The sequence below is a fragment of the Dacryopinax primogenitus genome, assembly GCF_000292625.1.
Source record: "Dacryopinax primogenitus strain DJM-731 SS1 chromosome Unknown DACRYscaffold_12, whole genome shotgun sequence".
In the NCBI taxonomy this organism is placed as follows: Eukaryota; Fungi; Basidiomycota; class Dacrymycetes; order Dacrymycetales; family Dacrymycetaceae; genus Dacryopinax; species Dacryopinax primogenitus.
Genome location: NW_024467209.1, coordinates 1028102 through 1052673, shown reverse-complemented (window position 1 = coordinate 1052673; position 24572 = coordinate 1028102). Strand labels below are relative to the sequence as shown.

Below are 24572 nucleotides of genomic sequence, written 5' to 3'. Positions count from 1 at the left end.
AATACGAGGAAAGAGCGTTGTTGATGGTGACAATGCGGGTATTTTACACAGCAGATGGTGGAATAGTGCAAGATGAGTTCTCGTCCGTCCGCGTCGCACATTCTATTTTGGGACCACATATACAGGGCTTGAATTAACGTAACAGTTTTGTTGAGTGTATGTACATTCTGAAAGTGCTAACGAATCTGAATAAATAAATTACCAAGGATATCCCCACCCAAGCATTCCCATCCATCCGTACTCATATTGGCTCATCGGTTTGACCGCGATTAGGAGTTCCTGGGCTGCACGAAGGGGGAAGTCGATATTCCGGAGGATTTGCCGGGCGAAGAAGATTACGTCGGCACTTCCTTCCTCGAGATACCCTTCTGCCTGAACGGCACTCGTAATCTGACCGACGGCCGCAACTAACACCTCAGGAACTTCCTTCCTAATGTGTGCGGCACCAGGCTTTTGGTACCCAGGATATACTTTGATCTTAGCATCCTTCCAATTGCCACCGGAGCTGACGTCGATGAGATCAATGCCGGCAACCTTGTGGAGCTCCCTGGAGAGCACAGTGCACTGCTCAATTCCCCATTGGAGCCATTCGCCAGTCGTGGGGTCTTGTTCCGGTCCTTCGGCCCAGTCAGTCGAGCTCAGGCGCCAGAAGATGGGCTTGTCGTCGCCCCACGCTTCCCGCACGCGCTTGGCGAGGGCGATTGGCATACGCAAACGGTTCTCAAGAGAGCCGCCATATTCGTCGGTGCGATTGTTTGAGAGGGGAGAACAGAAGGAGTGGATGAGGTAACCATGCGCGCCATGGATTTCAATGTAATCATCTAGCGCAGAAAGACTCAGAATGACATTGGTGAGATGGTTAATAGACACGTACATCCAGCCTTCTTGGCACGCTCTGCTGCAGCAGCGAATGACTCTATCACTTCATCAATCTTTTCCTTTGACATGGGGTGGGGCTGCGCGTATCCCACGTCGTACTTGATGTCGCAGGGACCAATCACTGTTGAGAAATAAATAAGTCAAAATTCTCACTCGAACTGGATATCTCATACCCTCATCAGGCCAGCCACCCTCTGCCTCCGTGGCCATATCCTTTTGCACGAGGCTCGATATCCTATCACGCTTGCGCTGAACCCATGGCGCATATGTGGAAGCCTTCCTCCCAGCATGCGAGAGCTGAACACCGATCTTGGCTCCGTGAGCGTGGACAAAATTGGTGATTCTTCGCAGAGGCTCAATCTGGCTATCTTGCCAGAGGCCAGCGTCTTGAGGCGACATACGCCCTTCGGGCCGGACGGCAGTGCATTCCATAGTTATAGCACCGGCCCCGCGGAGTGCCATAGCCTGAACGAGAATCAGTTCCAAACTATGGAGAATATTCAGGGGATTACTCACTCCAATATGTACCAAATGGAAGTCTGTTGCATGTCCATTCTCGCTGGAGTACATGCACATGGGTGCGACCCAGATACGGTTCTTAAAATCGACCGAGCGGATCTTGAGATGTTGGAAGAGCATGGGTAGGCGAGCATTCTTAGGATACAATGACTGCATTCGAGTGAGTTATAGATCGATATATGATATTACATACGTACTGCAGGGAAGGCTTCACCAACCGACACCGGTTCATTCGCCGGATAGAAGTGATCGGCCCCCTCAACACCCTTGTTGAAGAAGAGGGGGAGCTCTTCTTGTACACTATCGCCAGGCATTTCGTTGAAAAACCACTGTCGTGGATGAAAGTCAAGTAAAGTAGGCTGATGTTTGAGATATTGATGGGTCCGGAGAGCTGGTATTTATATAGTTTATGAACAGGTTACCTTTTGCCGGTGGTAACATGTTGCCTCTGAGTAATCGGATTTCTTTATCGAGCATAATATTGTTCTCCACAACGGAGGGTGACGTCAGAACGAGGCTGCCCGAGTTGCTGTATAGGCCAAGTAAAACGCCGGTTTTAGGTCGTTATCCAAAGCGTACTGCTTAACTAGCTGAGACAAGCTACCAGAATGATCTTGGTCAGCGAGATAATCACGGTCGGAACGGACCGGCTCGTGTGTGGCCCGCGTAACAATCTCTGGATACCGGGTCTTGACGACACCAAGCCGTGTTGCAGAGGGGTCGTAAATATCAACGCCCTTCATCTGTTCAGTTGGAAAGCGTTGCCTATCCAGAAGACGGCGGGAACAGCTCCGCACAGTCCATGATTGGTTGTGCCATGGTTGGACCCTACGTTTAGTCAGCAATGACCTGTTATCACGTGCTGTGACACGACGGACCGATGTTTCTGTACAGTACCTTTCGGACTATCATGTTCCGCCTCGGTGGCCGGCGCAGAACTATCCCCTTTGATTATCTAGTATTTCGCTGTAAATTCGAGGGTCGAGCGTGCTTCACGACTCCCGCACCCCGAAGCATTGTAAGGTGCTATTCGGATCACCGCTTTTCAGCAGGTTTACAAGTCGAGACCAGACCTCATTTCCTTTGTTCGAGGGGCCACGCTTCCACAGATCTTGGACGGTTTCATTATCCAAATCAGAGGCCATATATACCTAGGTAGGTTGTCGATTGTCAGAGAATCAAACACCCAAAATAATGAGTGAGGGCGTTCTCACGTGATTCCACGTGATGGTCTAAGAAGCGTGTGAAAGCTTGCCCGACGACGCGTCCTTGCGGGAATCCACCGTCAAGACGATCAACATGTCTACCTTGTCTTCATTTTACCTCTGCTTCAACTGGATAGAAGAGTGTAGGTGTTATCGCCTTTCACATCAGCTCAGGAATAAGGACTCGTTTAAAGGATAGATCGGCAGGTCGCGAATGAGGATTTCGAACGCGACACGAACATGCGAGCTACTCAGCTGTCAGACTTGGCATAGAAAACAGTAAACTAGGAGCTCGCAGCAGTGCCAAATCATGCGTGGGAAAGCCGCGTCAAGAGTTCATCTCTTGACGCGTATTGGAGCACAACCATGTCGACAGATCGTGGAAACAAATACAGTTGTAAATGAGCCAAGTCTGATTTTTGCTTGGCTGTTTGAGGCGAGTCGTACGTAAACTCCTAGTAGAGGCAGATAGTTGATCATCTAGACTCCTAGTGAACACTCGAACGACAACAACATGAATACAAGTCATACCTTTCTCTCATTCCCCGCCGCTCCACCAACAGTCCGCGGGCAAGGCACTCAGGCCCGCACGTGCCGATCGGCCCGAGGTGAAGAAGGGACAACGCCTCTCCTCAATCGTCTCAGGATCTCCACCATCATACCAGCACAGGCGGAATGCCGCCTCGCCTAGGCTCCACATGCGCAGGATGGGTATGTGCTGTTCCGACAGGCTGCGGGGCACAATGAAGAACTCTCGGGTTGCGCTCCGGAGGCCGAAGGATCGACGTCAGGCGTTGTCATGGCCTAAATGGGAGGATGTTTGTATTACCCCGCGTACGATCCCAAGATCCCCTGACAATGACCAACCTCACGAAGGGAGTTAGTGCCTGAGGATCGGAATCTGAAGATAGACTTCGCGCCATTGTCCGATTCCAGGGTCTTCAATGGGATGCCCTTACGTGGCAGCATTCATCGACTCCACGCGATTGTAAACATTGATACCCAAAATTCGGATGATAGCCCATTGTCCTCGTTGTTATCATATAGATGATGAATGCGGTTGGCAGGGAGACGGCGCACAAAGTTGCGATAGCACGTGATGGTAGGGATATTTTACTTGCTCCAGCATATCACGTTTTCCGATGGGCTGATAGGCTGATATGACAGTATCTTTGTTGAATGTCATATTCGGCGGCAGTGACTCCACGCGAGATCACTTGTAACACAGAGAGATGGTCGGATCAGAAATAGAGTATCCCCTAAGCAAGCTGCGATAACATTGCGCAATATAGCAAGATAAACTACGTAGAAAAGTCACCTATAGCAGCGATACGATGTCATAGAGATGTTGATATTGACATATAGTGATTGTTGAATGTCATCTTGAGCGACAATGTGGTAGTTATCGACCGATGAATGGGCCACGTTCGGCGTCCCACGCTTTCATTCGGTCAGCGCGCGATAGGAATCACGGCGGATATCCTCATTGGGACTCGTGTTCTAGACGGAAAGCCGGTAAACGCTGTAGAGACGTTTCTGCCCGCTCGGTGAGCGACAACGTTCAGTGTTGAGTAGAGGTGACAATGGCAAGAAGGAGGAAACCGCACAATGAGGAACCGGAAGAAGCAGAGGGAGGTCCCTGAACGGAAGCAATGCACGACGCGGACTTCACGGAAAGAAGCAGTCGAGGACAATGGCGTTTGCCCCTATTGCCTAACTCAGTCTCGACCATCTCGAATGTCCCCTGACATGGATGAAGGGAAGGTGCTGGCAGGGCTTTCTTCTTGCCATTGTGCTCGTTGTCCGCTCGGTCTGTTACCCAAAGGAGCTCCTTTCTAGGCCAAGATATGCACCGATGATGCTCCCGCAACGGCGGTGCTCATACCCATATCATCTTCTCTGATGGAGGGATGCATACATCTACGCTAGACAGCACACACTCTGCCTCGAGGCGCTCTGCACATATAAGACGGACGTCGCCGCATCTTTTCGAGGCTTCACTTGCACTAATCACCCCTCAGTCGTTCACTACCGGGATACTGGTTACTGTTACACGTCGACGACAGCTATCGACCCCTGAGCACAGCGACATCGCATAGCACTAGTAACCTCTTGCAACTTCCGTGGCAGTGTAACCGCACAAAGACAACCAGTCACCGCGTTTTGCGCCTGCCTTTCTTGTGTTAAGAAAGGAGGTTTAAACCAACCTTTCTTGACTTTTCAAGCCGAGAAGCACGATTTGAAACCTGTGATTGGCTTACCGGACGCAGAAAGGTGCTTCTTCACCTGTTTTGACCCAATAAATATCGGGCCAAAACGCGGTGAGTACGTCGTCTCCCCTTTTGTTTGCCGCTTCGCTCCTAACGAAAATGTTACGTTTCAGCTAATCATCTTCGCTTTTGTCCGCCCTAAAGATCCACTTCATTTTCTCATTCCGGGCTTCATCTCATTTCGCAACAAACACAATGGCTCCCCGACGCATGCTCCCTCCTGTTTCGTCCTCACTCCCGGCAGATGTACTATACGGTGTCATCGACGAGCTTCCACCTCAGGAGTGCCTTTCTGTCCTCGCTCTGAACAAGTGGTTCCTCTCTACGTTCTCCCCATCCTTGCTTCGCCGCTTTATGCGCGAAGGCACAGTCTTCTATCTCGATCTTGATGAACGTGATGCTTCCGGGATCGACAATCGCATGCGGAACGGCGCACCATTCATGATCCAGTCTGTCGACCCCGACTCTGGCGCTATCCACATCCGATATCCGACGTACGACGCCTACGGGTACGAGAGGAACGACATCCACTGCGAGTCGGACGTCATCCGCGTCGACCCGCGCTACCGTTCCGGTCCCAATCCCGGCTATCACCGGAGCCCCGCTGGCCAGATCAACTGGCTGCAGGAGGCATCGCGCGGTCGCGTGAAGGTGCTCGATGGTGAGACCTTCCGAGCCCGATTCATGCAGAACTGCCAGGTCTGCCATGGCAAGCGGACCAAGTGCGCCGGGTGCGGGAAGGCAGGGTACGTTGCCACCGTCCTAATTTGGCATATATGCACGCGGTACTGACACGTGGCTTTCCCAGATTCTCACGCGCTCTTAGCCAGTGCGGGTGCACGATCCCCTGCCCCCTGTGCGTGGGGTATGAAGCCGCTGTGAGGGAGAAAGACGCGTACGAGGCTCGCCGCGCAGTGAGTAGGGGACAGCCGGCGGCGCCCGCACCAGGCAAGCAACCCTCCCCCGCGAAACCGACGAAGAAGCTGACCTGGTGGTGGTGGTCATCATCGTAGGCGATAGCATCTGGTCCGTGCTCCCCAAGAGCATCCTGCTCGTCATCCGCGAGGCGTCGAACAGTATCCGGCTCGAATGGAAGATGTTCACCACTGCCCCGCTGTACTGAGCGGCTCCGGTCATGGATTGACTTTGCCTACCCTAAGACAACCTAATGAAAAGACTAACCGGTCAGCTAATACGCCACTCGGCGACCTAATTCCCATTCCACTCATCAACCAACGTACCTATCCAGCAACAAGAAACATCAAGGCCAGCCTCACCCAACAAGGAGAAAGAGGAACGAACACATCCCAGAGTCGAACAGCCTTCGTGTATGCTATGTTACGTGCCGTGTTTTCTGCTCTCCGCTGTGCGGACCGATTCGGTGCACGGCGCACTCGGCACTGCGGGACACATTCATTTTCTCGTTCTTTGTCCTTCTCCCGATGTCGGAGATGAGTTAATTAATGAAGGGGTTCGAGATCCAGACTTGTTCCTGTGTGCCGCAGTCCGTCCCTCTGTGCCTCCGAGCAGTGCTCTAAGGCCAGCGAGTAAGAAACCGAACAGGAACAGGAACAGGTTGCCCAGCATTCAGGCAACGTAAGGCCACACACAGCCCAAGCGCCCATGAGCAATCTAAGCGCCCACGCGCCCTGGCCCCTTGGCACATTAATCCCGGCACGCATCCCCTCTCCTTTCCCGATCAACACTCTGCCAAGGACAGACACGCCAAGCCGGCAGGGCTTATTTCCGGCACATCCAACATCGTTTCCTCGAGAACGGCACGGCGCCGGTAACTTCGGATCCGAGCGCCGGCGTACTTGCCGGAACGTAACAGCCGGAGAGCTCGGCATGTCAAATACGGAAATACGGAAGTGCCGAAGTGCCGAAATGATGGATTGTGTAAGCTGGGCTTCTGCCCGTGGAAAAACGCGGAATATTAATGTTGATTGTGTTAGCTGCTCTAGATCTGGAGACGGTGTTCTGAACGTAACGTGATGTGGTGCCGGTGGGAATGGGTTGAGAGGACGTCATGCCGAGTCGTGTCCTGGCGAAACAACACTGGATAGAACCTTGGGGAAGATCAAGCTCCAAACTGGCACTTGGGAGCGCGTTGCAGGTATTTTTGTCCCATCAGAGGAAGGGAAGATGAGTCGCCGCAGGTGTTATGCCAGCAGCTGAACGACCGGCAAGAGGACCGACAGAACCACCAGAAAGAAGCAAGATTAAACACATAATCGACTTTGGTGGTGATTGAGTGCACGGCTTTTTGTGCCGAGATGCCGGTCAGGGAAGGGAGATAGGAAGCCGAGCTGGAGTGGCGAGTGGTGGGGGTTGTGGGGAACGTTGCCGGCCGAGGGGTATTTTTAGGGCTGCCGAGACCTGATAGCCGTTGCTTCTCTCTTGATGAGTGGGCGCACGTGCACGTGTACAGTAAATGGTGTCATTTTATTATTCTGTCGTTGCCTGATGGACAGTGAGAAGTATTGCTAATAGGCAATAATGATGTGCCGAGGAGGGAAAGGTGAGTTCGGCAAGGGGGATTCATGTCAGGGAGAGGGTCGGAATGGATAAGAAAGGGGGACAAAGATGTCCGAATTGGAATTCATTCAGGATGTTGGACGGCACAGGTAGGGCCGGGCGTGCCGAAGAGACCCTTTGGAGGGATGAAGAGGGAAAGAGAGGGAATGAAGAGAGAAGATCGTCTGCTGTCTTCTTCTCTCCTTCTCTCGGCATGATCAACTCGGCATGACACCCCTGCACTGAATATACTTATACCCCCTTCGACTAGCACAGATGCGCACTTATGTACCACGACTCATGCACCCTCAACGACAATAATGACCGCAAACAGCACAAAGATGGAGAGGGGGACAACTACACCGACGTCACCTGACCAACTGCAGCAGGATAGCAAGCAACCCTCAGCATCCATCTCACTCTCACCAGTCAACGACAAGCCTACACTCAAGGCATCTCCCCAAGATCAGCAGCCACCCCAGCTAGCAACACGACGATGGCTAGACGTCGGCTGTCTCTTCCCCGTCCTCCAAGATCCCAAACGATACCCAATGTACATCAAGGTCATCATCCTCATCGTCGTCAGTATCGTCACCCTCGCTGCTCCTTTCGTGGGGAATGCCTTCCTACCCGCGTTCACAATCATGCTCAATACGCTCCATGCGAGCAAGACAGATGTCAACATGACGAGTGAGTCCTCTCTCTTCGGATGAGAACTACACTGACCAACGAAGGCACCGTATTCCTCCTCGCGCTCGGTGCATGTCCCATGTGGCACGCCTACTTCTCAGAACGCTACGGCCGAAGACCGGTATACATCTTCACCACGATCATATTCGTCATCTCCTCCGTCGCCCTTGCCCGTGCAACAGACATCGGCGTCGTCATCGGTTTGCGGTTCCTGCAAGCCGTAGGCAGCTCCACGGCGCAGAGGTGCGTCCCTCCCTCTTTCTGCCAACAGAGCGCAGCTAACACATCCCAGCGTCGGAGCTGGCACATTGTCGGACATCTTCTACCCCCACCAGCGAGGTCGCGCTTTCGGGGTATACTACGTCTGCCCAAACCTCGGTCCTCTTCTCGCCCCGATCTTTGGTGGCCTCCTAGTCCAATGGCGAGGATGGCACGCAATTGCCTGGTTCCTCGCCCTTTACGGAGTCGCAATGTGGATCATGCTGTTTATCCTTCTCCCCGAGACGTCCGTAGCGCTCAAAGCGCGTCAAGCGGCGCGCACACTCCCCTCCCCAACCACTACCCCCCCTCGGAGCGAGAAGAAATGGTACACCCGACTAGGGGAAGAGACGTTCAACCACTGTCTCCGTCCTCTCCAGTCACTGCAGTACCTCGCCTTCCCCCCAATAGGGCTCACAACGCTCTACATCAGCATCTGCTTCTCGTGCACCTTTGCCTACTCCACCAACATACCCTACGAATACGCCGCGGCGCCTTACTACTTTTCCCAGATCTCGATCGGGCTCGTGTTCATCGCTGGCTGCCTTGGGCAGATAATGGGCAGCGTGACTAGCGGGAAACTGAGCGATATGCTCGTCATACGTTCCAAGGCGCAGCTGGGGGACGCCTACCGGCCTGAAGTGCGACTCAAGGTCTCCTGGCTCGGTGTACCTTTCGTCCCTGTTGGATTGCTATTATATGGATGGACGATAGAGACGAACCAGTTCTGGTTCATCCCTCTCATAGGGATATTCCTCTTCTGCATCGGGCTGCAACTCGCCAACTCTCCCATAATCGCCTACTACTCCGAAGCAGTGCCAGGGAAGAGCGCGTCCATCGTAGCGGTACACAACTTGTGCCGGATGTTTGCGGGCGCGCTGGTGAGCGCCGTCACGCCCACGGCGATTGCGAGTATTGGAACAGGGTGGTTTATGACTATCTTGGCGGGGTTTACGGCTTTGGGGGCGTTGGCACTCGAGGCGGTGAGACGGTGGGGTGGGAGGTGGAGGGAGGAAAGAGAGGAGAGGGAAAGGGAAAGGGAGATGGTCCAGGCGCAAGAGCGGGGGCAGGAGAAGAAGTCGTGAGTGTGTGCTACAGTACAGAGGTGCTGTTGCCTTGTTGGAGATTGGAGTGTTATCCCTGGTTGGAGGTGTGATATAGATGGTGGTATGGTCTGGAAGGAAGGACATGAAATAACAATGAGATTATTCGCATTATTACTGTAATGTCCAGTAGACAAGTGGTATGCCGAGCTGTACATGCCGAGCTGCCGAGTTGCCGGCCGAGATTCCAGCCGTGCGAGCGCTCGCGTCCGCGCCCGATGCATCATCCCATTCCTGTCACACAGAGCTCGAGGCCGAAAGCCAGTTTCCGCCCGGAGGTTCGGGCCCGGAGCATTTTCGGAGACGCAGTCTCTATTATTGGGAGCATGCGCTGACGGCTCGGCTTGCCAGCGGCCTGGTGCTCGGTCAGCTCATCTGGGCGGTATATACCGGTCCATGCTCGGTGGGATTCGTTGTTCTGCGTTGACTATACTAATACTCAGCTGTGCTACTGCTGCTACGCTATGATATGGAGATGTGTTGATATTGCTTGATATTTGACTGTTTACTGTTCACTGTTGTTGGTTAGACGATGCCTCCAACACTACCTGAGCTGGACTCGTCTTCTGCGGGGGATGACTCTCCCACGCCCGTGCACTCCAACAGCTGCACCCCTCAGATCGCCCCAGGGAAGGTGCCCCCATCCCCGAGCCCCAGGAAAGCACAGACCGAACTTGCTAGCCGCAGATGGATCGACACAGGCACCGTTTTCCCCATCCTCCAGGATCCGAAACAGTATTCCATGCACGTCAAGATCGTCATCCTCTGCGTTGTGTCTATCATCACTCTCGCAGCGCCCTTCTGTAGCAACGCGTTTCTTCCCGCGTTTGATATTATGCTTGCTACGATGGACGCTACGAAGACCGAGGTGAACTGACCAGTGCGTGCCGCTTTCTCTTCGTACAGTGGAGCACGGCTGATCTGTGTAGGCACGGTATTCCTCCTCGCGCTAGGGGCGTGTCCTATGTGGCACGCATACATGTCAGAAAGATACGGACGCAGACCGGTATACGTATACACCACGATCATATTTGTCGTTTCCTCTATTGGGATCGCTCGTGCGGACACGATCGGTGCTGTTATCGGCTTGCGATTCCTGCAGGCGGTTGGGAGCTCCACTGCACAGAGGTGCGTTTTTCATAATGTGAATGCCAGGAAGTGAGCTCACGCACACAGTGTCGGAGCTGGCACGCTCTCGGATGTCTTTTACCCCAACCAGCGCGGTCGGGCTTTCGGAGTATACTACATATTCCCCAACCTTGGTCCGCTTCTTCGCCCATCTTTGGCGGGTTGCTCGTCCAGTGGCGAGGATGGAGAGCGATCGCGTGGTTTCTGGCAATATACGGCGTCGCTATGTGGCTCATGATCCTCGTCTTCCTTCCCGAGACGTCCGTCGGGCTGAAAGCACGACAAGCAGCAATGCACATCCTCCCATCCCCGACGACCGACTCTGAACCCCGAAGAAAGAAATGGCACAAGCTCCTCGCAGAAGAAACGTTCAATCACTGTCTCCTCCCACTCCAGTCGCTCAAATATCTCGCTTTCCCCCCGATAGGACTAACGACGCTCTACATCAGCATCTGCTTCTCCTGCACCTTCGCGTACTCCACCGATCTTCCATACGAATTCGCCGTGCCGCCATACAACTTTTCCCAAGTCAGCATTGGGCTTGTGTTCATCGCCGGCTGTCTAGGTGGGATCCTAGGCAGCCTAACAAGTGGAAAGCTGAGCGATATGGTCGTCATCCGTGCCAAGCAGAAGATGGGGGACGCCTATCGGCCCGAAGTACGCCTACGCGTCTCCTGGCTCGGCGTGCCTTTTGTTCCCATAGAATTGCTCATCTACGGGTGGACGATCCAGACTGGCCAGTTCTGGATCGTCCCTTTGGTCGGGATATTCTTCTTCGCACTAGGGATGCAGCTCACCAACTCGCCTATAATCGCATACTACTCCGAGGCGGTACCGGGGAAAGCAGCGAGCGTGGTCGCGGTGCACAACTTGTGTCGGATGTTCTCGGGCGTGGTCGTCGCTGCTGTCGTACCTAGCGCTACGGGAAGTATAGGCACGGGGTGGTTCATGACTATCTTGGCATGCCTGACGGCGGTGGGGGCGTTGGCGCTGGAGGCGGTAAGACGGTGGGGCGGGAAATGGAGGAAGGAGAGGGAAGAAAGGGAGCGGGAAAGAGAGGAGAACGAGCCTTCTGTGTCTACCCCGCCGCTTAGAGGTGAGAAGACGCGGTGAGGCGACGTACTTTAGTGCGATCCATAGGGTGACTGGGATGTATCGATAGAGCTCATTTTGGATACCAGTGCCATTTATTCCTGTGATTTTGAACTAGGAATCAAATGACTGGCAGTGATCGAATAGAAATTTCAGGAAAATCTCCCCTGGCGGCGAGAGGATAACATGATGTTGGAATCGGCCCGGGGGTATTTGTCGCCGCTTGAATCGGGAAAGAAAACGTTGGAAGATGTTGGAATGTTGTCGAGACTAGAGGGAGAGGGTTGAAATTCTGCCAAAGAAGAGGGCTTTTTTGATATCGGAGTTGATTCTCTTCAAAGGAGCATACTAGTACTCTATTTACAGAAGGCATAACCTAAGATAAATTCAGTAACTGAATACTTAATCGAAGACATCTCTCAATTAGTGGCAGTGCTGTTCGACGTGCCATCCTCGAGGACGTGTGTGAAGCGCCTCCAGCCAATTCCTAGCATATCACACCGCATAGTGCCTGCTCAGGCAACGTTCTCGCGATGTCCCGCCATCGCAGAGCGAAGCCTACGATCTCCATCCCTCCTCCACCGAGAATATCTGCTTCTGTAGCGAATGGGAGTTCAACTTCGACGTCTACAGCGACGGTCACCGCTACTGCGACTTCGAACGCGCTTGGCATCTCTACCGGAAACAGTAAGAGCACGAATGGACATTCAGGTGCTGTGTCTCCGGGCTTGTCGACTGCCCGTACCCCGGGCACAGCGGTGAATGCGTTCAAGTTCACTGCCAGCTGGAAACCGGAAGATTCGGGCATGGATCCCGATGAGGTGTTTGTGAAGCATACAGTGCCTGAAGTGAAGGCTATACGAGCGAAACTCAAGTACGTGAACGCACCTTGACAAAGGCTGTACTAATAATCTGATTCATTGACAGAAACGATGCGGATGCGAAGCAGGAAGAGCTGCGGTTGATGGTTGGGTGAGCGCATATACTCAGCTTCGTTGTTATTCCTTAACATGAGAACAGCGAACGATATCGCGACCTCCTGCAAGCTTCGACCAGTATCATTTCCATCGCCGAGAGTGCACGACATGTACGCACTTCACTAACAGAGATGAAACATCTGTGCTCTGTAGAGCCGGGGGAAGCACTCAACCGTGAGAAGCGAAAAGGAGGTCATTCGAGGAGATATTCCGTAGTCGGTGGGCGTATATGCCTCGTCACAGTGGAATGTATGCTGAATGAAGGAATAGACACCCAGCTCCCGATACTGCACGAGTTCTCTGCGCATCTCAAGCTGATGCTTGACGCACCTGAGCACCTCTGGCGGTTACTCGAGAGGAAACGGCATCTGCAAGCTGCATGGTTATACCTCCTCTCTCGGGTAGTTTATCGAGCATTGGTACAACACGACGAAGACGAGGATGCGGAACAGACAAGATGGGCACGATTAGGGATTGACGTACTGGTACGTTAACCCATTACGGCAGGAACTTGACATGCTCAAACTGCTTCCTAGGGTCAATTCCCGATCATGCAACGACAATGGGACACTGTTAGTCAGTTCCGCTCACAGATCTCACAACGAGCCACCCAGTCACTTCGAGAACCGGAACAGACCGCAGAAACACTCAGCGAAACGCTCATTACTATCCTGCTGCTTGATACCCTCCCATTATCTGATACCTTGTCAATGTTTCTCTCCCAACGGAGCAGAGCGCTCTCTGTTCAGCTGACGAACGACAAGCCTGTGCTCGAGGCGACAGCTCAGGTGGAAGGCCAGCCGAGCACACCAGGAATCGATTCCGTACCTCAGCCAGTCGCACTCCGACGAGCGGAGATTGTCCAGCAAGTGAAAAGCGCCGCAACCACCGCTCTTGCTCTCATCTCTGGGACTCTAGGTATGGTGCGAGAAGTGTTTGGTGCCGAGGATGGACAGTCCGTTTCCCTGATCGAGGAGATGATGGAAAAGATCCAATCCGGAGATGCAGATGATGACTCTGCTTTTTCGCCCCTGACGCCGGGGGGACCACTGGGCTCTACGTCGATGGATGGCCTCTCTCGCAGTAGATCCCTTTTGTCCCCACCAACTCGTACGGAGGTGCTCAAGCCTGTGACTAAGTCACGGATCTCAACACCCGTCATGCTTCGTTCGTTCCCTTCCGCACAGTTGCTACTGCGCTTCCTTCCGTCCGCGATCCAGTCCTTCAAGCCTTATATTGACACTTCCTCCCCGCTCAACCATGTGCAGAACACTATCTTGCGACAAAAGACACGCGATTGGTTCAATTCTTGCATCACCACCCTTGAGGAGCACTCCAACCAATGGATGGCCGTGCTCGATAGTATCAAAGAGATTTGGGATGTGCGCAAGGTAGTTACGGAGAGGATAGCGAAGGATGGGCATTTCAAGGAAGAGGAGCGAAGAGGGCTCAGAGCGTGGATGGAACGGAGTTGCAAGGCGCGAGCGACGGAGGTGTGGAAAGCACGCCTAGACAGTTTGGAGGAAGCGGCGGAGCTGGAGCTGGAGCGTGCTGCTAAGCTCATCCGGGCTGGTGCAGAGGACAGCCAGGCAGATGTCAAGCCGCTCAAGTTCTTCTTCGCCGCGGATCTCTCGTTGCCCGCAGTCCCACCGATCTCGGCAGCAAACTCGACTATCGCCCTCAACTCCTTCCGCAGGTATCACACTGCTTTACAACACCGGGCGAAGGGAAGGACACCTTTGGTCCAGTCAGTACTCGCTCAGTTAGAGCTGAAGGCCCAAGAGCTCCGAGACGACTTCCAGACCCTGGGAGATGCTGGAGCAACGCAGCAGCTCAATCAGATGTTAGATGAACATATGCCTGCTGCGAGCTCGACCTGCCGCAGGTTGGCGGATAGGATGCGGGGTTTGGTAGAAGAGGAAGTGTTGGAAGAAGAGGAACTTGGTATGCCGAGCTACATTCTCAGTCCGGCTGTCTCTCATTATCCCTCAGGAGACACGGCTTTCAACGTGATCTCCCTGATTGGTCGACTGGCCTCGATCATCTCGGAAACGTCGAGCTTGTTGCCAGATCTAGCATTTGGCCGAACAAACTCACAGGCATTCCTAGACAACCAGACCGAGTTCGAGGAAGTTCATCGCGCATCGTTTGCCCAATGGAGGAAGGCATCCGTAAGGAAGGCGTTGACAGAGTTTGGTCCCATGTCCAAGGGCCAATGGGGACGCGTGCCATTATGTGAGACAGATCGGTGCTGGAGCTCGGAAATAGGCTGATCCATCACCTAGCGTCAACGTCTGGCATTCCCTCTCAACCTTCCTCGGCCCTGGTGCAATCCCTCCTTTCTCTCAAGCAATCTGTTGTCCAGCTCGGCATAGCAAGCAGTCAGAGAGGACACGATGATGTCGTCACGGGTCTTTTAGTCGAGTACCAAGCAGCGATAGCAGAATTGCTAGCGGACGTAGACGCTTTCGAGGACAGGGTAGCCGCACAAGCACTGTGGGACGTCGAGTTCGTGTCAGCGCTCACAAATCAGAACCCTCCGAAGAAAGGGAACAAACTAGCGGTCACTGCAGATCGTTTGCGGAATGCTGTCGCCTCTTCGTCGTCACACCCAGCGGAAGACCTTCAATCGGCAATCACCAGTTCTGTGAAGACGCAACGTCAACGCACCCAAGTACTCTTCGCGCCCCTACTTGGCACATCCAAAACGCCTGAGCAGCTGCTGGGACTCGGCACGCCAGCGCAGGCGATCGACACAGACGTGGGCAACCCGTTGGATGTCGTCAAGCCCAGCGCACGGTTCGGCCTGCTATTAGTGGGGAGCAGTGTGCCTGTGCGGTAGTCTCTAATCAAGCATTTGTATAATACGCATGTACTAATCCTATCATTTGCATCTTGTTCATTCTGCGTGTCGATGAAAGGGCTTGCCTCGTGCGATAGTAGTGGCACAACATGATCGTATTTTCTATTCTTACCCGAAAGTCGGAATAACAAAGAGCCCAATAAATCATGATGATGAATAGAAACGAATCGACTGAGAACAAAGGGGGTAAATAACACAAGCAGAGGAACGGGAAAGGTGCAAGCTACAAAACAAACGGTAGAACAGGTGCAAACGAAGGGATCACCACAAGGAAGGAGTCACAGACCAACTGCTAAGGTGAATGAAAGAAACCCGGAATAATAAGACTTTAACTGGGATTTGGACCGAAGAGGAAGGCTGAAATATGCATCGATGGGATGACAGGTTCGGCATATGGATACTTGATTGACAGTGGAGAAAGGAGGTCGCAGGACAAGGACAGCGTGCATGGGACCGAGTTAGACCAACGTGGCTGGTTGCGCTGGTCGCGTCTTGAAGTCTGGGCCGGCCAATTGCAGGACACTCGTAAGAGAAGAGCGAAGAGAATAGCACAACATAGACAGGGAGGTCCAACAGGCTCGCGGACGACGACAGCGGATGTGGCAGGAGGCGCGAGCGCACCGAAAGTCGTGGGTGAGCACTGCTAGAAATCGTGTGCGAGCGGGTCTCTCTGGGTTGCCCCCACAGCCGCTCCATTCATCTCGCTCTCCCCAAAGCTCCCCCCATTCTCGCCCAAGCTGTCTGATCTTTGCCTTTCTCCATCTCCAGCACGTCCATAATGAGCACCGAGCGGGTCCTCCGGCCCATCGGCGCCCTCGCTCCCGCTCCTCCGGCGTGTTGACTTGCGTTTCTTGGGTGGCGCGGCTGCGGCTGCGTACGCGTCCTCAGACCGTTCCCAACGGTCACGCTTAGAGCGGGTAGACTTCTTCTTCTTGCGCTTGCGGGAGACATCAGGAACTATTTCCGTGTCCTCGAAATTGGCTGAGGGGAGGTGAGTGAGAGGAGGCTGGAAACAAAAGGACCGACGTACCAGGATAATGCCATCTCCCTGTGGTGGTCGTCTCTTCAGTATTCGAATAGAAGCTCTCATCATCCTCCCTCCAGAGAGTGTTCCCTCGACTGTCACTTCTTCTCACGGCAGCTCCGTTGCCTGTGCTACCAGTGCTGCCCATACTATCCGGCCGGGAAGCAGGGTCAGGCACCTGCCCATCCTCGACCTCGCGTCCTTCGTACGTGCTCTGAGGCAGACGTTCCTCATATCTATTCGCCCACGCGCTCTTGCGCTTGCTCTTCTTGATATGCTCGTCGCTCACAAGACCGTAGCGGATGGCCCACTTGGGCGTGCGGCGATTGTTCTTGTTATTGCGGATGTTCTGGATATAAAAGTTGTGCACGTGGCCGGGGATGTACCCGCAGAGGGTGAGTACGAGGTTGAGGAAGAAGTCTGATCCAATGCCGAAGCGAGCTGCGACAGCTGGGGAGTGTGCGTGAGCGACGACATGATCTGAACACTGAGTGGAGGGCATACCTAGCGGTGGAAATATGGTACCAAATATGAAGAGGAGGACCTGGTATCCATGATACCGCTTTAGCTTGAATGATCCTCGTGAGGGTGTCTTTATTTGTGGTATGTTAACCATTTCTACTTATACTGCAATCCTTTGCAGGACTGAGAGTGTAGAGTAATGAAGAGGTTGAGGAGAAGAACAAGTTGGAGTTGGAAGTTGACGTACGCTATTCGCTATCAGGCACCGCTCTTCGGCTCCTTCGGAAGCTCCTCGGGGTTCGGATAGCTGACATGAAAGGGTTCTATCCCCCATTCCCGCGACCCCATGACCAAATTATTAAAGAAAAGATTATCTAATCGGCAGGCGGTTGTCATACACCAAGGGCGTGTCTCGTCACAGAAACAGAATATTCACTCCCATCAGGTCGGTCACTCCTCTCACTTCTCTTGTTGGTCGCAATACTGAAACACCGCCCACACCAGTTCTGGGTTCTCCGCAGACAGCCGGTCTAACTAGTCGTTTAAATTGTCAGAGTTGACATTGGTCCTCTGCCGGTCCGCCTCTTTTGCGATGCGTTGGACGTTGTCGCGCTCTCCAGGATCGTTCTGCAATGAACTCGGACCTCCCCGCCAAGGAGTTGATCGAGGTCCGCGGTACATTGCATAAGCAGCCTAGCTGGAGAAACTGGAGAAACCAAAACATCGAATGAAATATTCACTGCGTGTTCACCAGACCTGTCCTAGGGTCGGATGGGTAGTTTAAACGGAGATTTATATCCTATCCTGAAAAAATAAGCGTGTTCTGCCCAGGAGGGTTCCCCTGTAAATGCCCAAGATACGCTGCAATGTCCTATTGCATTTTTGGGTCAACCTTCAATATTGGAGATCCCAGCAAACAACGGGATGCATTTCGATCGTGCCAGGCTTCCATAACTTGAGCATCAGATGGCATATACTGGTGAGATTACTTACCCCTGTTTTGGGGGAAAGAATACCAACAAGAAGAGTTTGGAGGATTCGGCCTCTCCAACGTAAAATTAAACTGGACCGAATCCGCAAGGTTGAGCTCTTTAACATACTTGATCAGACTGGCAAGACTTTTGATTGGCATTTTGGCGTATCCACTGAACAGTACATATCTGCGACCACAAGCGAGGAGAAATTCTAGTTGGGTCGGGAGATATCATGTATTCGTTTCTTGCTTCTCATAATCGCACTTGAGAACGGCATTTGGTAGATTTCGTATGGGTTTGGGCACAATGTCGCCCAAGCCACGTCCGGAACACGGGGTGTGTTTGCTGCGAACGCCAGATATTTTTCCGAATGTTCATCGCAGATTCTCTGAGATGTTCAATGCACGACTCCGACCAAGTTAGAGCTAGCCATGAGAACGAGAAGGTTAACGTTGCTCATGTGTCGTAACGCGCGCACCGCCCGTTTTTCTCGGAAGTGTACGGTATTTTTGATCCCGTTGATCCCCACAGCCTCGGAGCCAATTTAATAGGCTGTGCTGATATGCTTCGACCCTTGTCTTGGCAGTCCACTCTGTCATCACATTCCCTCTGCTCAGTCAAACGCGCTTTGGACATCGACCACCACCACCACCGCTTTGGAGGCGCTCAGCCTGTGTTGCTCTAACTTGCTTTTCTATTTCTCTATCTATTGACGACAATTACTTCAACACCTTCATATCCTTCGAATGGCTATCGAACCTTTCTTGGGCACCCGGACTCAGAAGCTCTTTCTATCATGCGTTCTTGTGGAATGTACACTCCTAATCATCCTGACAGCCCTTTCCTTCGGCTTTGTCCAAGCAGACGTCGCTGACAACACTCAGTCCGCCTACAAAACGCTTCCATGTTATTTTGCTCTCTTCGTACTTGCCGGTGTATTTACTCTTTATATCACACTCGACGCACTCTGGCATCGGAATATCATCACGCTGGTCGGCATGCTCCTCTTCACAAGCGGCCTCTGCGTCTTCTCTGGCATACAGATCCGTGAAGTACGCATCGCTCTTGCTTATAGCAATTGCCAAGCAGAACACGTTGCCACCTGCATGGATCTTTTCAACATCGTCGAGCGCTTCCTCATCGTCGTACCCATTATCATTTTCCTCGCCCTCGCTATCTATGGTTGGTGCACGATGCGCCTCTTCGGAGAGTTTGGTTGGGCTGTGTTCCACACTATTGGTGCAGACCCGAGGATCAAGCGTGCGCACTTCCTTCCATTCTCGCAACTCTCGTCTCACCTCTCACAGACATGTACCGATTCTACGAAGTCTTCGTTTGTCTACTCAAGTTCGACTACTTCGCTGTGCTAGCGCTCACCATGCAGCTTGTCATTCTTGATCTATCGACCGATACCGTGGAATACTATCTCACCATCATCGCCATCCCGGTTTCTCTGATCCTCCTGATTGGCTGCGGCTACTCGGTGAAGAAAGAGATTTGGAGCATCATGATATTTTCCCTTCTACTCATGGGCGCCGCCATGGCGTACATCTTGTACAAAGTGACCCGGTTTTGGGTAGGACCGCACGCCAGCACCTACATAACAACTCGCGGTACCCTAACGTTCTTCTGTGAGCTCATTTCCCCCCTTTCCTCAATCCAACCTAAGGCCTCTCCCAAACAGCAATCGTCTGTGTCATCATGCTTGGTGCCTCATTCTGTATCGGCATCCGGTGCATGCTCTTCTTCGGCCGCGGTCTCAAGCAAGCACAAGAGACCGCCCCTGAGCGCATCAAGAGGGCGAAACTAGCGCATCAGGCCAGCGACAGAGATGCCGCAGAGGAAGGGTTCGTCAGTAGCTCAGCCGGGAAGGAAGGTGTTGCACTACCTCTTGAAAGGAGGCTCTCTATTGAGTAAGAGCGATGTCTTCCTCACGCTGGTTGGAATGGTGGTGTAATGTACGGAGGAAGGCCAGTACGGATGGCGGATTTGTAGCCCTAAACCAGACGACGTTCCTGCCTGGATGAGACAGGCGCTCGACATTTACCCAGGCAGATGATCTCCCCCCCTTTCCCGTTTCGCTTACTGTGCTACCGTACTCTTTTCGTTCTTCTCTCTTCATTCGCTCTACACCAATGTACTCGCATGTTCCATCCAACCCTTTCCATTGTATTCCCCTTTCGCTTACCTAGTTGTTCTCACGGCGAAATACGAGTGTGGGATTACCCAAGACTTTTACCAAGATACATAGTTTGCAATGTAACCCAAACGAGGCATGTTCTTTGAAGTAGAGAGCGTCCATACCATTACGTCGCGGAGAGGGGGGTGTTGTCGTGCACCTTCGCAGGAACATGAAAAGGAGGAAATATATGGCTGAATCCAGAAGAACATGCCGCAGTGACTGCGTACTCTGCAAGTCCTTTCTCAGGGGAGAAGAGCTCTTCTTGCTTGTTGAAGTTCCAACCGGGCCCATGTATGGAGCGGGCGCCAGCGAGAGAGCATGTTGTCGCCATCGGTCCCTCTCGTCGTCGCCTATGAGGCCGCCGTCACTATCGCCTCTGTACCCTCTCCATCTTCCGCTGACTCTGTTGCTTCCTGGACGGTCACAGAGGTTTCCTGCCTTGTCCTCTGTCAAAAGCCGAAAGGAGCGTTCAGAGGTTACAAAGTTGCGCCAGCGAATGAAGAGACGTATCGCATCTTCTGGATAACCCGTACTGCCGGTAGGTACAGTCTGCAGTGTTGAGGGGCACGTTCATTGTGATCACAGGTCTTGATCGTCCGAGAAGGACGAAGTGGACCATACCTGTTGCCTCACTACATATTGTTGCTACACAGCCGATGAAGTTAGGTAAGACAAAGGATGAAAGCAACGGTGGGTAGTAATTGCTTAGAATGACATAGAGCAACCAAGAAAAGATGTTATTTTGAGACGGGTGGTGGTTTGAAATAAAAATACAAGGGTGATGCTGTGTTGTCAGAGACGCCCCTTCGGGTTGCTTATAGACAAACGAGCACGGCCGTCCATACATTGTGTGCCCTTACGTGGTCAAACATGCTCGGTCAACCCCCCCCCTCTGTGCCTCGTACAATACAGTACTTTGGTCTGCATCGACTTGCTCTATTTCTTTAAATATGGACGACATCCCCTCAATCTCCCCTCTCAATACTTCCCCAATATGGCTATCGCAGGATTCCTGGGCAGCCGAACTCAGAAGGTCTTCTTCGCTGCGTCGTCCTCGAAGGCTTACTCGCAATCACCATGACAGCCCTCTGTTTCGGGTTTTTCCAAGCAGATGTCACCAACAGCACACTTCCCATCTACAGAACACTCATCTGCTACTTTGCGCTCTTCTTACTTGCAGGCGTATTCACCCTGTGCATCACCTTCGACGCCCTTTGGAATCGTAACATAATTACGCTCGTCGGCATGCTCATCTTCACGGCCCCTCTCTGCTTCCCCCCCGGTACCGAGGTCCGAGAAGTTCAACTCACTCAAAACAACGATTGCCAGTCGAAAAACGTTGCTACTTGCATGGACCTTTTCAACATCGTCGAGCGCTTCCTCATCGTCGTACCCGTCATCATTTTGCTCGCCCTCGTTGTGAAGAGCTGGTGCATGAAGCATCTATTTGGAGAATTTGGTTGGGCGGTGTTCCACACGATAGGGGCCGATCCCAGGATCAAGCGTGCGCACCTTTAACTCGTTTCACTACAGCTCTCGTCTGACCTCTTTCCAGACATGTATCGATTCTATCAAGCATTCCTCTGTCTACTCAAGTTCGATTACTTCATCTTGCTGGCGGTCTCGCTGCAACTCCTCATCCTCGGGCTAGGGGGTGATCCGATTCAGGACCTCATCCTCATCGCCTCTATCCCCGTATCACTGGCCCTCCTCATCGGCTGTGGCTGGGCAGTCAAGAAGGAGAACCGGATCGTCATGATCATCTGCCTCGTGATCATGGCAGCGGCGCTTGGGTATATCCTGTATAAGACCACTCAGTTTTATATTGGCAGATACGTCAGTGATTACGTTCCGAACCGGCTTACTCTCACTTTCTTCAGTGAGTCCATTTTCCTGCTTCCATTCTCCGTCTGACACCTCTCTCAAACAGCGGTCGTCTCCATGCTCATGCTCAGCGCTACATTTTGTATTGGCATCCGGTGCATGCTCTTCTTTGGCTGCGGCCTCAAAGAAGCACAGGGGGCCGCCTCTGAACGTGCTAGGAGGGCCAAACCCATGCGTAGGGCCAGCTACCGCGAGCCTGATGAGGAAGAGTTTATCGGCGACTCAGATGAGAAAAAGGGCGGTGCACTGCCTTTGGAAAGGAGGTTATCCATTGACTGAGGACCATGTAACTGCCCCATCTACTGGCTCGGAAAGGCGTAGTGTATTGAGCGAGGGAGGACGAGCAGCATGTACACCGCATTTGTAGCATTAGTGAATCTCCCTCACCGAGGCGGTTGGGCGAGATAGGCGCTCGTCGGTCTGAATTCTTGTACTTTCCTCGTCATGAATGCTTATTCCAATGTAATATACCAATCAATGCAATTTTTTCCACCTAGATCTCTGGCTTTCCCTTCCATTCTCCTTCCCCGCAGTGTTGGTTCATACGGAGTATTACCCCATCCTACAACTGTCTTTACCATATTAATACTAGTAGTGTGGTAATGTAAGTTTAGAATGCGGCTCGGATGTAGGAAGGATTGGTGGCTCAGTTTGATTCAGAGATTTGCTCCCGACATATATGCAAGTGGAAGACCCTAGCATGCCCAAGGACATAGCCACCACTTGATTTGGTAACCACGGCTATTTTGGAAGATTTGAGGCACAGCTCTCAATCGTTTCATTCTTCTGAAACTGAAAACCGCCACAAAATAGGCGTTTCAACCGAGAAAAAATGTATTATTGCAATATTGCGATCGGAGCCCATTGTGCGGAACCGGGGATCCCTAGCCCAAGGCATGTGGGAGCAGTGCACCTGGTACCATACATTTAATTTCCTCATTTATTTGAATTGCTTTGCATCACCCCTGGCTGTTATCATCTACGGACGACGACCACCTCCTTGAACATGGCTATCGAAGAATTCCTAGGCACTCGGGCTCAGAAAATCCTGTTCTCATGTGTTGTTGTGCAAAGCACAGTTGTCGTTATCCTGGCCGCCCTCTCTTTTGCCTTTGTCGAAGCAGACATCGCGAATAATACCCTCACCCCCTACAAAACACTTCCGTGCTACTTCTCAGTCTTCGCGCTTGCAGGCATATTCACCATCTATATCACCCTCGACGCGCTTTGGAATCGCAATGTCATCACTCTGATGGGGATGGTCTTATTTACAGGTGGTCTCATCGTCTTCTCCGGAATACAGATCCGTGAAGTGAGGATCGCACTCGAATACAGCGATTGCCAGTCACAGCACGTTGCTACTTGCATGGACCTTTTCAACATCGTTGAGCGCTTCCTCATTGTTGTACCCATTATCATTTTCCTCGCCCTCATTGTGTACTGCTGGTGCACCAGACGCCTCTTTGGAGAGTTTGGTTGGGCGGTGTTTCACATCATAGGAGCAGACCCGAAGATCAAGTGTGCGCATCGCTTTTCATTCCCTCACAATTCCTCTCTGACTTCTCCACAGACATGTACCGATTCCATGAGGTGTTAGTCTGCTTGCTCAAGTTCGACTACTTCGCTGTGCTGGCCTTGACCATGCAGCTCACCATTCTCGACCTTTCGGGAGATACCGTACAGCATATCCTCACCATCGCCGCTATCCCCGTATCCCTCGTTCTCCTCTTTGGTTGCGGTCTAGCAGCCAAGAGAGAGATCCGGAGCGTCATGATCATTTCCCTCTTCCTTATGGGGGCTGCGATGGCATATATCTTATACAAGATGACTCGGTTCTGGGTTGGACCGCAAGCGGGCATCTACACGACAACCCGGGGTACCTTAACTTTCTACTGTAAGCCGTATCTACAATTCTCCGTCCAATGCTAAGCATCTCCCAAACAGCAATTGCATGTAGCCTCATGCTCGGCGCTACATTTGGTATTGGCGTTCGGTGCTTGCTCTTCTTTGGCTGCGGCCTTAAACAAGCACACCAGACCGCCCCTGAGCGTGTCGCAAGGGCGAAGCTAGCGCGGAAGGTCAGCGACTACGATCCTGAGAAGGAAGGTGCCGCAGGCGGCATGGAGGGAGGAGCAGCTCTGGAGAGAAGGTTATCCATCGACTGAGTGAGCTACGGCTTGCTCATGTGCCGTTTGAGAATCATATTGTACGATCCGACAAGACCACATGATCTCGGCCGGGCGATAGGGGCACTCCATTCACGCAGGCGAATGATCACCGACCCGTTTCCCGTTGACAGCGCTTCCTCCTCTTTTCGTTTCTCACTCTTTCACTCCAGTCCTATCCACTTGTATCTCCTGCCTGTTTCTCCTCGCTTCGCTAGCTGACCAATTCTCATGACGAAAAACACGAGCGCGGAACTCGTCAACGCTCCTGTTACATACAATCTTCTTTTACAATGTCGCCCAAATGAAACATGCTTTAGCTCTGTCAATTCCGAAGGAGTCTTCTTTAGCCCTCTTAAGAATTGAGGTGAGAATTTATG

General features: G+C 52.5%; 10 protein-coding genes across 10 annotated transcripts; 8 read left to right on the top strand and 2 right to left on the bottom strand.

The window, feature by feature from the left end:
* Positions 1-198: 198 nt before the first annotated feature.
* DACRYDRAFT_54034 (NADH:flavin oxidoreductase/NADH oxidase) lies at positions 199-1712 on the bottom strand (the record flags this gene model as incomplete). The annotated part of the gene is made up of 5 exons (XM_040775224.1): positions 199-821; positions 875-1000; positions 1053-1344; positions 1396-1533; positions 1596-1712. 5 exons carry the CDS (start codon positions 1710-1712, stop codon positions 199-201), a joined length of 1296 nt encoding a protein of 431 aa, XP_040627741.1.
* A 2730-nt stretch (positions 1713-4442) lies between these two features.
* DACRYDRAFT_23158 (uncharacterized protein) lies at positions 4443-6136 on the top strand. Its single transcript, XM_040773126.1, has 4 exons — positions 4443-4928; positions 4987-5619; positions 5682-5821; positions 5887-6136. The coding sequence occupies exons 2-4, from the start codon at positions 5069-5071 to the stop codon at positions 5994-5996; spliced, it is 801 nt and encodes a 266-aa protein (XP_040627740.1). The 5' UTR covers positions 4443-4928; positions 4987-5068; the 3' UTR covers positions 5997-6136.
* A 1805-nt stretch (positions 6137-7941) lies between these two features.
* On the top strand, positions 7942-9423 carry DACRYDRAFT_53949 (MFS general substrate transporter; the record flags this gene model as incomplete). Its single annotated transcript, XM_040775217.1, has 3 exons — positions 7942-8080; positions 8125-8323; positions 8373-9423. The coding sequence occupies 3 exons, from the start codon at positions 7942-7944 to the stop codon at positions 9421-9423; spliced, it is 1389 nt and encodes a 462-aa protein (XP_040627739.1).
* Positions 9424-9973: 550 nt separating this feature from the next.
* DACRYDRAFT_108894 (uncharacterized protein) lies at positions 9974-10318 on the top strand (the record flags this gene model as incomplete). The annotated part of the gene is made up of 1 exon (XM_040768757.1): positions 9974-10318. One exon carries the CDS (start codon positions 9974-9976, stop codon positions 10316-10318), a length of 345 nt encoding a protein of 114 aa, XP_040627738.1.
* Positions 10319-10420: 102 nt separating this feature from the next.
* Positions 10421-11754, top strand: DACRYDRAFT_117231 (MFS general substrate transporter; the record flags this gene model as incomplete). Its single annotated transcript, XM_040770342.1, has 2 exons — positions 10421-10569; positions 10626-11754. The coding sequence occupies 2 exons, from the start codon at positions 10421-10423 to the stop codon at positions 11680-11682; spliced, it is 1206 nt and encodes a 401-aa protein (XP_040627737.1). The 3' UTR covers positions 11683-11754.
* Positions 11755-12162: 408 nt separating this feature from the next.
* Positions 12163-15581, top strand: DACRYDRAFT_23157 (uncharacterized protein). Its single transcript, XM_040773125.1, has 7 exons — positions 12163-12535; positions 12589-12633; positions 12682-12857; positions 12909-13123; positions 13175-14582; positions 14631-14873; positions 14924-15581. Exons 1-7 carry the CDS (start codon positions 12195-12197, stop codon positions 15478-15480), a joined length of 2985 nt encoding a protein of 994 aa, XP_040627736.1. The 5' UTR covers positions 12163-12194; the 3' UTR covers positions 15481-15581.
* A 95-nt stretch (positions 15582-15676) lies between these two features.
* DACRYDRAFT_81060 (uncharacterized protein) lies at positions 15677-17141 on the bottom strand (the record flags this gene model as incomplete). The annotated part of the gene is made up of 3 exons (XM_040776489.1): positions 15677-16482; positions 16532-16975; positions 17030-17141. The coding sequence occupies 3 exons, from the start codon at positions 17139-17141 to the stop codon at positions 16145-16147; spliced, it is 894 nt and encodes a 297-aa protein (XP_040627735.1). The 3' UTR covers positions 15677-16144.
* A 1475-nt stretch (positions 17142-18616) lies between these two features.
* DACRYDRAFT_23155 (uncharacterized protein) lies at positions 18617-20057 on the top strand. Its single transcript, XM_040773124.1, has 3 exons — positions 18617-19221; positions 19269-19592; positions 19646-20057. Exons 1-3 carry the CDS (start codon positions 18708-18710, stop codon positions 19876-19878), a joined length of 1071 nt encoding a protein of 356 aa, XP_040627734.1. The 5' UTR covers positions 18617-18707; the 3' UTR covers positions 19879-20057.
* Positions 20058-21220: 1163 nt separating this feature from the next.
* On the top strand, positions 21221-22306 carry DACRYDRAFT_16741 (uncharacterized protein; the record flags this gene model as incomplete). The annotated part of the gene is made up of 3 exons (XM_040771220.1): positions 21221-21647; positions 21699-22022; positions 22074-22306. 3 exons carry the CDS (start codon positions 21221-21223, stop codon positions 22304-22306), a joined length of 984 nt encoding a protein of 327 aa, XP_040627733.1.
* A 727-nt stretch (positions 22307-23033) lies between these two features.
* On the top strand, positions 23034-24508 carry DACRYDRAFT_117227 (uncharacterized protein; the record flags this gene model as incomplete). Its single annotated transcript, XM_040770341.1, has 3 exons — positions 23034-23547; positions 23598-23921; positions 23972-24508. The coding sequence occupies 3 exons, from the start codon at positions 23034-23036 to the stop codon at positions 24190-24192; spliced, it is 1059 nt and encodes a 352-aa protein (XP_040627732.1). The 3' UTR covers positions 24193-24508.
* Positions 24509-24572: the final 64 nt, after the last annotated feature.

Coding starts and splice junctions, on each gene's coding strand:
- DACRYDRAFT_23158 (XM_040773126.1), top strand. CDS start 5,069: ATGGCTCCCCGACGCATGCTCCCTCCTGTTTCGTCCTCACTCCCGGCA. Junction 5,620..5,681: donor GCCGGGTGCGGGAAGGCAGG/GTACGTTGCCAC, acceptor TGGCTTTCCCAG/ATTCTCACGCGCTCTTAGCC. Junction 5,822..5,886: donor GCCGGCGGCGCCCGCACCAG/GCAAGCAACCCT, acceptor TCATCATCGTAG/GCGATAGCATCTGGTCCGTG.
- DACRYDRAFT_23157 (XM_040773125.1), top strand. CDS start 12,195: ATGTCCCGCCATCGCAGAGCGAAGCCTACGATCTCCATCCCTCCTCCA. Junction 14,583..14,630: donor GTTGGAAGAAGAGGAACTTG/GTATGCCGAGCT, acceptor ATTATCCCTCAG/GAGACACGGCTTTCAACGTG. Junction 14,874..14,923: donor ATGGGGACGCGTGCCATTAT/GTGAGACAGATC, acceptor TCCATCACCTAG/CGTCAACGTCTGGCATTCCC.
- DACRYDRAFT_23155 (XM_040773124.1), top strand. CDS start 18,708: ATGGCTATCGAACCTTTCTTGGGCACCCGGACTCAGAAGCTCTTTCTA. Junction 19,222..19,268: donor TGCAGACCCGAGGATCAAGC/GTGCGCACTTCC, acceptor CACCTCTCACAG/ACATGTACCGATTCTACGAA. Junction 19,593..19,645: donor CGGTACCCTAACGTTCTTCT/GTGAGCTCATTT, acceptor TCTCCCAAACAG/CAATCGTCTGTGTCATCATG.